The 14,867-nt window shown below is 39.7% G+C and overlaps 1 protein-coding gene across 1 annotated transcript; it reads right to left on the bottom strand.

The window, feature by feature from the left end:
• Nucleotides 1-1,909: 1,909 nt before the first annotated feature.
• pou3f3b (POU class 3 homeobox 3b) lies at nucleotides 1,910-4,919 on the bottom strand. Its single transcript, XM_067373693.1, has 2 exons — nucleotides 3,188-4,919; nucleotides 1,910-2,875 (listed from the first exon to the last, which is right to left on the bottom strand). The coding sequence occupies exons 1-2, from the start codon at nucleotides 4,406-4,408 to the stop codon at nucleotides 2,762-2,764; spliced, it is 1,335 nt and encodes a 444-aa protein (XP_067229794.1). The 5' UTR covers nucleotides 4,409-4,919; the 3' UTR covers nucleotides 1,910-2,761.
• Nucleotides 4,920-14,867: the final 9,948 nt, after the last annotated feature.

The following is a 14,867-nucleotide window of genomic DNA, read 5'->3' on the forward strand; positions in this document are numbered from 1 at the left end:
CCTCCCTGCAGCTCTTAAACTGTATAATGCTAAACATTTAGTAAATTAAAATACCATATTATATATTTATGCCATGCTGCTAAAGGAAAACAGGGTCAGTGGACATCAAAAATGCTGCTGAAGACAGACTCCAAAGATATTGTGTTGTTGTTGTTTAGACATATTCCTCTAAATCTGTTTAATAAACAATAATTTAATAAACAACTCGATATTTAAATATTTATACACCAATCATACACATGAGCTGATTTTTTCCCCACATTTCCCCCCCTCAAAATGTTCTACATTTTAATTCTGAATTTAATTTAGAATGTAGCCTACTTCTCAGCGACAGAATTTCTTAAACTCGGGTCATACAAAATCAGTCTGAATGTCAGACTAGCACCCTTATTATTAGGGACAAAGAGAAGGGATGCATACTTCTATAACATTGATTGAATTTAGTTGCTAAGCAACTAGTGTATGGGAATTCATCCGCGAAATTTAAATCTTGTAGAGAGAGAGAGAGAGAGAGGGAATTGCGCGTTTTGCTGAATAGTCATCCTAAGAAAAAGTTGAAGCGATCACACTGTCGTTTTCGCCCGCTTAAGAAAACACTTCGTCCGTTTTATTTATGAGGCCTAGCTCGGGATAATTTCATCTCCAATATCTGACTTACATGAATAATGTTAGGTATAACATAAAGTCAGTTTATGACAGGTTTATACCGACTAAAGTTTACGACATGAATTATATCACAGGCCTATATTTGTTAGTTTGGCGGGCATTTGCAATCAAGCATTCTGATTTATTTTAACAAGCAAAAGCTGGTGTTTGCGACACCCGAGAAATAATAATAACAACAGGCTAATAATTATAACAACAGGCCTAATGATAATATTCCATATTTAGGTCATCACACAGTGCATGCAGCAAGCGCGAAATTCAGAGACAAATGGAGAAATGCTGACATTATAAAATAAATGTTATAGCCACAATTCAGCTACAAACACCTCGACTGATCGAATGCTAAAAATACAATAAAAATAAATGCATAGGCCAATGCATGTCTGTAAACACGTGTTTTTGAATATTATTACAGGAATATTTAGATAGATAGATAGATAGATAGATAGATAGATAGATAGATAGATAGATAGATAGATAGATAGATAGATAGATAGATAGATAGATAGATAGATAGATGTGTTTGAATTCGGCAGCTGCAAAAAAGCAGACCATAAAACACTGAATAAAAATATGTCCAATATGTATCGGGCTGATAAGTGGATTTGATAGCTGGCGTGAACGTAAAGCAGGTAAAGCGCGTGACACTCTAAACACTCCACCTCCAAAAGCGATCAACTTTTCCTGGCTTTCTCTCGTGAGATTTACTGAACGTTGCTATCTCCATTCCTTGTCACAGAGACACATTTCATCCTGCTAACAAAATGGTTGTACACTGAAGTAGCCTAATTTACAGCGGTGACACTTTTGCTAGTTTGCTAAATGCTAAAAATGCTAAAAGTTCTAGAAATGCTAAACTGCCGTTAATGCTCCCCATAGAGGCCTAAACGATTGCACTGACCTGTTTTTATTTATTTATTTATTTATTTGAGAAAAATGCATTGTGTGAAATGTTTGTATTTTAAGCAAACATCGCTATTTTGTTGGCATAAAAATAAAAATGTTTTGTTTGGTTATTTCTATTCTGTATGTCATATTCAATATTCAGCAGTCATCGTTTTAAAATGCATTTGTCTAAATACTGCTCTGAGAGCATCGTAAAAAAAATTACAAACAGCTACGATTTTAGGCACAACACACAATCTTGTTTCATTCTAACAAATTTATTGTTCTCGATCATCTCTTACGGAATCACTACTGAAATTAAATTACAATCAAATCATCACATCAAAATATACCCTTATTACCTACTGTCAAAGTCAGCTCGTGTAGATTTGTGCTCTTTTTAAAAATGAGAATACAAAATGAAACAAAACAAATAGGGTCAACAACGAAAACAGGGAAAAAACATTTTACACAAGTCTTGGGGGGAAATAAATAACTGTTTGGAATAGTTCGTATGTATCCCGAATAAAATATTAAAACAAAGCATTTTAATGAAAAATATTAAGTAAATAATTCCGATCAGCATCTGATCTAATGAATCTATATTGCCGGATTTACATAGTCTTGTTTATTAAAACCTACCAAAGAATACTGCTTGGAAATGGCAGCACATGAAAACATCCACAGCACCAGCTCTGGCCCACTTGGCAACGGATGTTCGCGCAGAAGATTTTCAAAGAGGTGCAGCTGCGGAATAATCAGTCTTTTCAAAAGTCATCTTTGATTTCATTTTGTCCTCAAAATCCACGTAAGATTCAGTGTCTTTACATTAAAAAAAAAAAAAAAAAACAGGAAAACAAACAAAAAACAAAAAAACAATTTCAAAAAGATCTTGGAGATCAGAAACTGAGGGCAGTCTTTTGTTGTTTTTGTAAGGATTGGAAGGCCAGAAAAAAATCCATTCCATATTTTTGGATAATAACAAAACCATGCAGTCTTCTCTGCCAAGTTGGATGGAAGCTTCGTGGATGCCACTGTTCTTCGCATTGTTTCGGTTGAATTTCATCCCTTTGTTTGAGGTTTAATGTCCCATAACAACATACACAATTGCCTGCGTCTTTTGCCTCTCAAACAAGACATTGGTGTAACAGGGAAGGGGGGGCAAAGATTTTGTTGTTCATTTCTAATTTCTTGTATTTTTCAGTTGAAGTTAATGCGCCAAAATTACCTGGTGGAACGAACTTGTAGTTGTCACCCTCTGGTCGCCCGGTTCGCTCGGCCCAGTTAAACTTGCATCTTTTAAGTAATCTACTAAAAAATGTCCCTGAAAGAAAGAGCAGACACAACCTTTTAGGTTAAGACATTTAAGGGCCTGGAAGAAGATTAGCGGGCGGTTTAGGGTTGGGAAGGAAGAGGGGTGATTTTTTTTTTCTTGTGAAAAAAATATATAGTAACACATCTGCAGTCTCAATATTCCCTCACAATCACAGTATCAAAATGCTTTGCTATCTTCATGATAGTCTGTGTTTTTATCAGATTAGTCATATATAAAATATTTTTAGTCTTGTATGCTGTTCTATGTCTCACTGAACATTCGTTTGCAGTCCATGGAGGGGGGCGGTGTATCTGCACTCACATTGCCGACCTGAGAATACACATCCTCCGGCGTCTGCGGCACTCCTGGGGGCGTCATCCTTTTCTCCTTCTGTCTCCGGTTGCAAAACCAAACTCTCACCACCTCTTTCTCCAGCTGCAGGTTGTCCGCTAGGCTGGTTATCTCTTGGGCCGAAGGCTTGGGACATTTCAAGAAGTGACTCTCCAACGCACCTTTGACGCTCACTTCGATGGAGGTGCGCTTCTTGCGCTTCCTGCCCTGAGCCGCGATCTTGTCGATGCTGGTGGGACTGCCCGTGGAAGAGTCCGCTTCCTCCAGCCATTTGTTAAGCAACGGCTTCAGCTTGCACATGTTCTTAAAGCTGAGCTGGAGGGCTTCGAAGCGACAGATCGTGGTCTGCGAGAAGACGTTCCCGTAGAGAGTGCCCAACGCCAAGCCCACGTCCGCTTGCGTGAAGCCCAGCTTGATCCGGCGCTGTTTGAACTGCTTGGCAAAGTGCTCTAAGTCGTCCGACGTCGGCGTGTCCTCGTCGGAGTGCGGGTCGTGGCTGTTCACTCCGTGGTGTGCTTGCTGGTGATGTTGATGCTGGTGGTGATGGTGGTGGTGGTGGCTGCTGTGATCGAGCTCCGGGGTGTCGCCACGCACCAGCCCCGGGTGTACTAGGCTTTGGCTGCCCGGCGGACTGAGCATGCCGTTCACCGTGAAGCCGCCGGGCTGCGAGTATATGAGGGACTGCTGCTGCTGTTGGCTCCCGGTTAGCGACGGGATGTGGGCAGCGGTTGTGCTACCCCAGGCGCCCGCGTGAGTCTGGTGGGGACCTAAATGTGGGGGCCTGTGATGCAGCGCAGTCCCAGAGTGCAAATCGTCTCTCCCCGAGTTATTTTTCACGTCCTGCTGCTGTTGCGGGCTGCCTGTCATTCCAACGGGACTAGACGACCACGGCGATCCGGCTTCAGCTGCGGCAACTGCGGCAGCTGCAGCCGCCGCTGCGGCGTGAGGCAAGGACGTCACCCACTGGTGAGCGTGGCTCAGCATGTGTCCCCCGTTGCTCGCTGCCATCGCGCCCTGCATAAAATCACTTTGTACCATTTTAACCGTTGGGTCTCCTCTGTACCCACCGGACACTGAGGTTACCGCAGCACTGCCCTGCTGCATCCCACCCCCGGAGTCCGAGTGCACGATCGAGCCGGACGATAATATACTACTGCTGGGTAGATAAGGGTTGGAAGCCGCTGTGGCCATTCCGCTAACCTTATGAATATGTTCGCTGGTCACCCCCTCCCTTTTGCAGAAACTTTTTTAACGCAGGCAAATTATATCTCATGAATTATTCAAACTTTAAAAGTCTGGCTTGTGTTTTGGCAAACACCATCAACAAAAAGCAAAGAGAAAGATACTGTAGGCGAGAAGACGAAATCCGTCTCTTGAATATTTTGTGCATTCATCTATTTCGAACATATGAAAACGATAAATTCCAGTTTTATGTCAGCGTTGAAAACCCCTCGAAAGTCAAACAGTCCTTCAACCTATACTTTCTATTTAAAAAAAAAAAAAAAGAAAGAAAGAAAGAAAAGAAAGATTAAAAAATCGTTTCAAAAACTTTGCCCGCAAGAAAGTTCTGGCGCTTGAAGAAGTTGCCCTTAAAAAATAATAAGTCCAAACGTATGTTCCGTTACCGAGTGGAAAAATATTAAACGTGGTTCTTCCTCAATTCTTTTGTTATTAAGCCGCAGCGATTTCACTTGCTCCGTTCCTTTATTTCTTTTCTTTTGCAGATTCTTTTATGGTGCTGTAAAGTCTGTCTCTTTGTTCTGTTTTGATGTGTTTAAACCTGCCAAACCGCTCCAGTTGAAGTACAATCCAGTATTACAGTGCAAAGCAGTGTTGCATGCCTTCTTTCTCATTCGCTTGTTCTCTCTCCTCTCCCTCTCTTTCTCTCTCTCTCTCTCTCTCTCTCTCTCTCTCTCTCTCTGACAGTTAGCTCCGTCCCTCCCTCAGAGCTCGAGGACACACGAGTGTTTACCCTGCGCTGCGTACATCGTCCACGTCTTTTCCCCAAATGCAAGGAAGTCGGGTGTACGGCTCTCGTTGATTGGATGGTACGGGCGAGATTGACAGCTCTAGAGAACTCGCTTCGGGCACTTAGACCCCCCTTCCGGCTATTCCAATTGGTTGCTTTTGAATTTAAATAAATAAATCAAGATAAATGACTGAAAACTCTAAAGAATGCGGGAATATAATAAATCCCCAATTTAAGTACAATTTCCCATAGTTTTGGCGAATTATTTTGGTGAATTATTAACAAGAACGTGTGACTGTTAGTGGTCTCAGTGCAAAAACAAAACATAGTTCTCTTACCAAGCCGTAGGTTGAATTTAGATAAGAGTGATGAACAGTGACCTCTAACAAATACAATTGATCTTGTTTTAATTGAAATTTCGAAAGTGAAAAGCATTGAAATCGCACCGGCTAAGATTTCACTCCTATTGACAAAATGAGTCCTAAAATATCGTTTCTCTTCCAGCTTGTCTGTTGCAATTTTTGAACTCAACCAAGCAAGATAATATAAATATATCGAATGTAATTGCATCACATTGACTACTACTACATTTCCTGAGACCTCGGCCTCTCAAGAGTTAACGAGATGACTATGCGATGCTTCCAAGCGGAAACAGAGAGTGCAAGGCAGCTAAACACAAGAAAGGGATGGGGAGAAAGTGGCAACCAAAACGAATGGAAACCGAGCATGTCTTTGGGGGATTTGCAAGAAATGTCTTCTACCAAGATCAACTAACGTTAGGCCAAATGCATTTTCAAATCTCGCGCCGAATTGTTTAGACATACCATCAGACCCCTACAACATATGGATTCCCCCAGAGGTATAAATAAAAGTGCAAGTCCAAAGAAAATTTAGAGTGATTGACATACGGCCCCCCAGCTTCAGTAAACAAGAGAGGTGTCAGACTCGATCTCCTTGTTTATGAACTGCAGAATAAGTATCATTAGCTACGTGCATAAAACACACATGTAAACCAATGCACCATTTTACAACAATAATCACTCCAAAAAGGTATTGTGACAGAAAAGCTCGTCTTATTTCATTTAGTAGGATTGATGCACTGGGTAGAATAACACTGAATCAGGTTTTGTAGAAAACCCAAGAGAGGACTACGTAGCTACTCCCCTTCCCAGAAGATTTCATTTGGATCAGACTCAAAAACCGAGAACCTCGTGGATTTGTTTACATTGAATGGCAAAGTAGGGCCACCGCCACGGGGCTGTCTATTCATTAATTTCCAGCAGATTTTGCTCTAAATTACTGATATGCATTTCATACTGCTCGTCTCGTGCGGCCATAAGAAACGTGATAGCCAGTATGAGGAAACTCCAAGGAGTCAAAGCAGTTTCAAATGTTCAAGCCTTCAACTTTTTGAAGTTTATGCTTTTTTTTTTTTTTTTTTTTTTAATCTGAGAAGTAGTCTGTTTATTATTTATTTGTTTATGTAACAAGGTCCCCGTGTTCCCTGCTGGGGAGATCATTTGTTTTCTGTGCAAGTAGAGAGGGAAAAATCCCCAAGTATAACAAGAGACGAACAGTTAGTGCTGATTTTCATTTGCATAAATTTTCATATATTTTAGTGAAAATAATAGCGGTGCAGAGGAGAGCTCCGCTCAGTTGAGTCAGAGGGAAGAAAATCTTAGGAAGGACCAAAACGGAGGGAGAGAGTCGGTCAGTGATGGACGAACAATGCAGTATTTGAGACATTTTTCCAGTTATCATGGAATCTTACGGTAAGTGAAAATAAATCAGTATTCGTCGCGATTATAAAACTGGATTAGGCATACTATACTTGAACATCAATCTATCTATATAGCTACTAACCTACATATATATATATATATATATATATATATATATATATATATATATATATATATATATATATATATATATATATATATATATATATATATATTTACGTGTCTGTGTGGTTGCGAAGTCCTTTTTTCCCGTGCAAAAATCAATAAGACTGTTTAGCTTTATAAATAGCGAGCAGACGGTTAAGCTGCTGTATTGTAGTGAATGTCCAGTGGAGAATGTGCAATCAATCAAATTCAAACAGAAGACCCTCGGTGGAATTCACGGTGGAGTCGCGTACAAGTGGATATCAGGTCGTTTACATAAATCGATCTTTTACTTTTGTGCCAAAGTTTGATGAAACTTGGTCTGCGGCACTGACTTATTTTGGAGCTCGTGATGGTGTGTGAATGATGGCAAGGATTTTAGTTGTTACCGAACGACTCTGAGAGACTACACAGCACATGAGGGGCAAGTGAGCAGATCCTGAGCAATGGCAATGAAAATATGCAAGTGTTCGGCGCAAGGTATGATTATCTAAATTAAACGAGACTGAAGCAGTTTAAATTGTAAACATTTGAGGTGACTAAAATGTATGCTACATGCAGTTACAAAACTAAATTTAGATTGAATTAGAATTAAATTGCAAAAGACTAAAGATTAATATATTACAATGCAATATGCAAACAAAACGAAAAGCTCTCCCTTCGATATTTCTTGGGTTAACTTTGTGTGCCCTCCCAATCGAAGATGCCATCTCTCTCGCAGCCCCACTAAGACCGTTTGTTTCATTCATGGGCAACGCATTTCTGAAGCCTTCCTCTCGGTTGCTATGGTGAGTGGAATAAAAGAGGGAACACTGGTCGCATTAAGCTATATGTTTGTGCACTGGAGTCGAGATGAAAGAGCCACAGTCAAGCCAAGAACATCTACCATCGCGCCAAACACACATCTCAAATTCGTATATGTCTAGGCTATAGAAATATAAGCGCCTACAAAAGATGTATACATAAAATGACTGGAATCAGCACAAGCATAAAGATTAGATCGCACACTTACACGCTTGACAGTGATGTATGGGGGAGTATTTTGTCACCAGCAGGTGTCGCGCTTAGTCAGTATGGTAAAAGCGCTAATGGTGAGTAATTGGGCTATTGTCCTTGATTATTGATTTATTCGTATTTTTTTGAGGAGAAGCATAGGATATCGTAAACTGATACCTGTTGAAATCATACCAGTGTGAAAAATCACCTCGGTATAATTAATGTATCCATAAGACATTCATTTAAATTATTGTTATTGCTCAAAGAAACAATGTACACCCTGCTTTAAACGATACATGCTTTCAGTAAATAAATAAATTAAAAATTCAGTAGTTTTCAAACTAATTTTCACCCTTTCAATTCTGACTTGTAACGTGCATTTTTTTTTTTTTTTTAGTTTACTAAAATGTTTCGTTAAGGGAAGTTTATAAATGAAACGTAAAACGTTTTAAACAAAATCTTTGTAATTATATTTAGCATACATTTATGTTAATGTTGTTGTGTAAAATGTTGATGTAATGACCGTATTTAAATAGCCTACATTCAAAAACTTGTTATCATTAAGTCTTAACACGTTATCATTAAAAATGCATTCAACAAAAAATAATATAGCTAACTGAAAAATAATTATAAAAAGTGCGCGCATGTTTGAATATTTAAATAATTTTGGGATCACGAAAAAACACTGAATACAATATAATTTAAGTGAACAAAATGAATGAGAATTGTGAATATTAAAAGAGAAATTATTTCAAAGAAAAAAAAATATATTGCATGCATTATAATGAAAAGAGATATCTGCTCATTTTGAAAAAAAAAAAAGAGAATATATGTAACAGACACACCACTGAATTGTGATTAATTAGAGAAACAAACCTTCAAAGCGCTAAGCTCATGTCTGACAGCGTGAAATTGTAGGCCAGAGCTCTGGCGTCCTCCCAAAAATACAGAATGCGATGTGACTTATTTTCTCTTAATTCCGAAAGATAACATGTCATAACTGCATGTGCATTATGTTTAACTAAATGTGTATTATTACTAAAACAAGAAAAAAATATTACAGGCTAACAATAGCCTAATTATTATTTTATCTCTTTTGGTTTTATTTTATTGTTTAACTGCTGTCATGAAAGTATCACTTTCTTCATCGAAAGGAAACGAAGGGATTGGGCATATGTCACGAGCTGTAATCCTTCAATACAGACAGTTTTAGGCTTTCATTTGGCAAACTGTTGCGAAATAATTTAAAAACATGCTATAGTTATTGGGAAGAAAGATTATAATCGAAATAACAATAAAAATGTAGTATTGCATTTATATATTTTTCTTTATCTCCCCCCCAAAAATAGGGATACAACTACATCAATCAGTGATAGTAGGTCAGAGAGGAAGAGTAATATTATTTCATAATTTGTGACTGGGAATGACACTATTTTATATCCTTGTTCTATACATGGAAGCCCATCGAGTGCGTCACGCCGTTCCGCCTTGTTTATTCCACTGCTCCCTTGTGCATCATTTCCCGTAGCACCGGCCCAGGAGGCGCGCAGCTCGTGACCGAAAAATGTATCAGAGCTCTATGTCTTACACGAAGATTACCCCGAGCTTCATTATTCGTAAACATTCCAGCCAGCCCCTTATTGATTGTGCTTTCTCCCATTGGAAATCAATGCAAATGTCATAATGTGCTTTAAATTATATGTGTATGCAACATTATATACATGTAGTATACATATTGAGTGCACACACATACACACACACACACACACACACACACACACTAAAATACAAAAATAATCACTCAAAAATACGTAAATCACATCAGACAAGTTAGAAACCAGTCAGGACGCCATCCTCAAATTTCATCCATCTCAAGATATGTGTGATGTGACACGCAGCTGTCTGTTTTGTGATATGGATGCTGTAACTGACAGATCCCTCTTAACTGTCCCATGTGGACTAACAATATCTCTTGGACATCCTGCACTGATTACTGCTGCAGGTCACAGCAATAATCTAACTCCTACTGTCCCGTTACGGGTCAGGGACACTTTCCCGAAACACTTGATTATATATATATATATATATATATATATATATATATATATATATATATATACATGCTAGGATTATCTGATATCCCATCGTAATTATGCATCAACATATTAATCTGATGGAAAAGTTGCAGGAGCTCTGTGACGTGCCCTCTACCATTTAAAATGTATCCATTGTGTGCGGACTGAAGTGGTGCCCTGCGTGTTTTTGTTTGTCAAACAGCACCGGTCCCTGAGGAGTGTGGTTTGTGGTACCTCCCTGCTCGGGATTACATTAATCAAAGCATTTATTTCCCCAGAGATGCACAACACAAATCACCCAAAATCCCAATCAAATTGAATAACAGAGGAACCACGCATTGGAAGTGACCTCTCTTGCTCGTTTTGTGAGAAAACAGGTCTCCTGATATTTCAGCTTCAATCACAAAAGCAAAGGTGCTGTCAGGAGAGGAGAGGAGTTTCAATAGTTTCATAGCACATGGAAATCTTATGCCACTGGCCAGAAACAGTGTGTTTTTAGATGTTTGGTTTCAACAGAGTATATGTACGGATTTAAGGATTTGCTGTTGGCTGCTGTCTGTTACCCGCTGGTTGAGAACTGTCTCACCCCTTAGTATTAAAAAAGAATATAATATGCAGATGAATTGATGTTGTTTTCATACTCAAGTTATACAAAATAACTACATTCGACTGAGTGCAAAACTGTCAACCGTGTGGCTCAATAAACACAAGGCCTATTACAGGTATTGCAAATAAAATAATACAGCTGTAATTTTCCTCACATGCTGTTTTAACGTAACTGCCGTGCGCCGTTTGAGATTCATGGTGAAAATGGGAAGAAAATGCGAGGCTGTTTATGGCAGTGCAGCACGAATTCAGCTCTGCTGCCCGATCAGGGATAAATGATGGAGCCTGTCCTGGAGTGGGTTACCAGACGGGAACGCTAACTCAGGAGCATTTTGCTGTAGATACTTCTGTTTTTGACGTACACAAGTCAAAGTATACAAGTCGTAGTTTTGTGTCTCTGTAAAATTGAGAGATATCTGTTGAGAAAGATGATGTATGACTAACAAATGACAGTGCAAACATGTTAGCAACTATATAAAATCTTCTGTTTTTGTGTGTGCGTGGGCACAAATCATTTGTGTGTGTCATCTTAATTACGTTCCCACCCACAGCAGGAAAAATGCATTTATGTACATCTGTATCCTTATTTTGGCATCCTATATGTTCTCCTAAAACCTCTGGGCCTTTCCTCGCTATCTGTCTCAACCGTTTCTACCTCTCTTTGTCTCCTCCTCTAATTCTCTCCCTCTTGGTCCACTCACGCATACAGCCCGCAGGGTCAAAAAAAGCAACAACGTTCACCAGCCTGCTAGAAGTGGCCTGACCTTCTGCCAAACTGCCTACCACACATTACTCATTACTCAGGCCGGGCACACGGACAGCCCCACAGCTAAAATGCTGCCCTTAACTCAGGCATCATGCAATGTATCATTCTAAACTCCTCCGGTTTGCTCTCACTCACTTTTATTAAAATGTGCTAAGGGTGCACTGCAGTGCTTAGAGGCTGAATAATGGCTAAGCTAAGGAAACATATGTGTCTCATGTGTAAGTTGGAAAAGGTCAATGAGTCTAATTTCTGGTATGCACAATAATGGCTATACAATGCACTCGCAGTGGGTGATAGAGCTGGATATTTTTATCTAAACCTCATGTTATATATAAAAACGAGCGTCCTATAGCATATGCTGAAGAAATTATGAAGTAATATCATTTTTAATGGTGGCCATAGCGATGTGAGAGGATATGGTAACAGTAAATCTACACGTGTGTTAACAATTACGTATCTCAGCGGTAGCTAATCTATCTATCTATCTATCTATGTATCTGTCTATCTATCTATCTATCTATCTATCTATCTATCTATCTATCTATCTATCTGTCTATCTGTCTATCTATCTATCTATCTATCTATCTATCTATCTATCTATCTATCTATCTATCTATCTATCTATCTATCTATCTATCTATCTATCTATCTATCTATCTGGCTTGACTACACAGAAAAGTTAATTTTCTCTCAATTCAAGGATCAGTCACTGCCCTCAATAAATAAGGCGAAAGGTGTGTGATCAGATATCAGCACAAACTTTATTAGTGAACATCTTGAGCATCTGGACACCTGGAGAAAAAAGAAAAAAAAGACGCCTGGAGACAAAATGTGTATTGCGTGCCACAGAAAGAATGTTCAAGATGCATTTCTAACAGATTCTGATGTTATGTTATTTCTCTTGCAGAAGAGGAGCTTCAACTCTCCAACCTTCCCTCCCTTCTCCAGGGAGAGGGGCCTCCTTCCACATCGGACCCGGACTCAATCTGCTGCAGAGGGACAGAGTGGCCATGCTGTGAGCGCACACACACACACACACACACACACACACACACACACACAGAGAGAGAGAGATCTCACTGCTTCCGTTTTCAGCACACACTGCTGCTGGAGCTGTTAGCCTGCCGGCTATTTTTCTTTGAGAGACTATAAAAATATGCAAATGCTGTTGTTAAAGAGAACAGTCTTTTTTCTTCTGCTTGCGCCCCTTGTGAGTCTGCAGAGCAAAAGGCGGAAGGATTTCACTTTTGTCCCTCACTTTGTTTATAGAAAGACTTAAAGGCGAGCGACAGAGACAGACACATCATGAACATGTTTGAAGTGACCATGTAGATATGCAGAATAAATACTATAATAATAATAATAATAATAATAATAAAAATCCTGCTTTACTCATGCCGGTTATATGTAGCCGCAGAGAGAGTGAATTTAAAACGCTCTCCTTCATTCTCTCTACCACTCATCATGGCGGACAGGCCTTAAACACAGAGCATCAACCGCTTTAAGAGTGCAGGAAAAGTACAGGGTGAATTTGTAAACCCCTCACGGTGCTGCGAATACTTTTTGAAGTGATTATGAAGACAGTTCAGATCAAAGGCTTTGACAACTCTGAGTGCCCGCCAAGACTGAGCCCCTGTAATCGCACAGAGCCCTCCGTACAACGCAGCTCACACCCCTCAAGCACCCGGCAGAACGCAACGCCACACTCACGCATAAACAGATTATCAGGGGACAGAAAACGGCTGGAAAGTAAATATGGGATTAGAGTTTTCAGACTGAACCGCACCGATATAACTGAGGAGATTAGCAAAACATTTACAGGTAGATATTAATTATCGGCGTCAGGGAGATGAGGGGGAAAAAATGAGGCAAATTAAAAAAAAAAAAAAACCTCCTTGCAATATGTTTTAAAATAAGGAATCACCATATAACCATTGTATTCCACATATCAATTGCATTAAATTAACTGCCAATCCTTTACAAAGGCACCATAAGAAAGGGGGGTTGCAAAAGAAGGAGAGCAAGCAGAAAGTGCTTTGTTGAAGTCAACAAAGTCTTATATTTTTATATAATTATGTGCTCTGCTGTGCGTAACTGCTAGGCAGCATTGTAACAAATGTCCATCATTGGCTCCATTAGCCCTGAAGACAGACGGCCATTTACATTTAGCTCAGTGTTTTGCTAACACTATAAGAAAACACAATAGCTCAGAACAAAACAACAACAGTATTATTAGTGATTTTATTATGTAAGTATATCATAGAATTTAAAAAATACACTTTGTCACGCACACGTCAACCGCTAATGTGTTAATATGTTAACAGGCTGCCATCTTGAACCTGCTCTCCACCCATTCCTTTCATGTTGTATGGTCATTTAATTGAAAGTTTTGCTTTTGTCTGTGTATTACTGTTTTGTGGTACTGATGTGAAACAATAAAGTGTGTGTGACAGCAAGTCCCCTCTCTGCGTCCTGTTTACGGTGCCACTCAGCGCCTCTCTCAGACTAACCGCTTGGTACAGTCTTCTCTGGATCACTTCCAGAACCCTCGGGTTCCGAGTGGCCCAGTCTCTGAAGAGCAGCCAACAAACGGGCCTTTCAGTGTGGACAGCAGATGGGGCGGGCCAGCCAGCCACTCGGAGGAACTTCTTGTGTCGCCAGACACAGAGAATGAATCCGCTTTTATCTGCCAGCCCGGTGGACTACAATGAGCCTTCCTGTGCACTTAACCATGAGACAGCACACACACATACAGAGAATGATGCCAGACAGGTACTGCACATTGCCATTCTCTAACCATGGAAGTAAAAATCCGAAACTCTGAGTTTGGTTACAAACGCACAGTCTATTTCTTCAATCATGTAAATCATTCTCTGGGTGGAAGAGCCAAGATAAATAAGCTAAAAATTAATTCCTGAAGAATGATCAAAATAAGCATTATTTAGGCATTATGATCAAAGACAGCGACTGTGCCAGGCTATACATATTTGTTTTTAAATGGGACCTATATGCCCCTTTTAAAAGATGTAATATAAGTCTCTGGTGTCTCCAGAATGTGTATGTGAAGTTTCATCTCAAAATCCCCCACAGATCATTTATTATAGCTTGTCAAAAGCAAAAAGTGTGAACAAAAACACACAATTTTTGTGTGTGCCTCTTTAAATGCAAATGAGCTGCTGCTTCCGGCCCCCTTTTCAGAAGAGGGCGGAGCTTTAACAGCTTGAACAACAAAGCTGGAGAATCTCACGCAGCCAAAATGAGGATTGTCAGTAACGGTGTTCAGCCTTACATTGTTCAAACCGGAGTCGATGGAGAGACTCAGGAAGAAGTTACAACTTTTAGAATGAAACTG

Source organism: Chanodichthys erythropterus, chromosome 21 (assembly GCF_024489055.1).
Source record: "Chanodichthys erythropterus isolate Z2021 chromosome 21, ASM2448905v1, whole genome shotgun sequence".
In the NCBI taxonomy this organism is placed as follows: Eukaryota; Metazoa; Chordata; class Actinopteri; order Cypriniformes; family Xenocyprididae; genus Chanodichthys; species Chanodichthys erythropterus.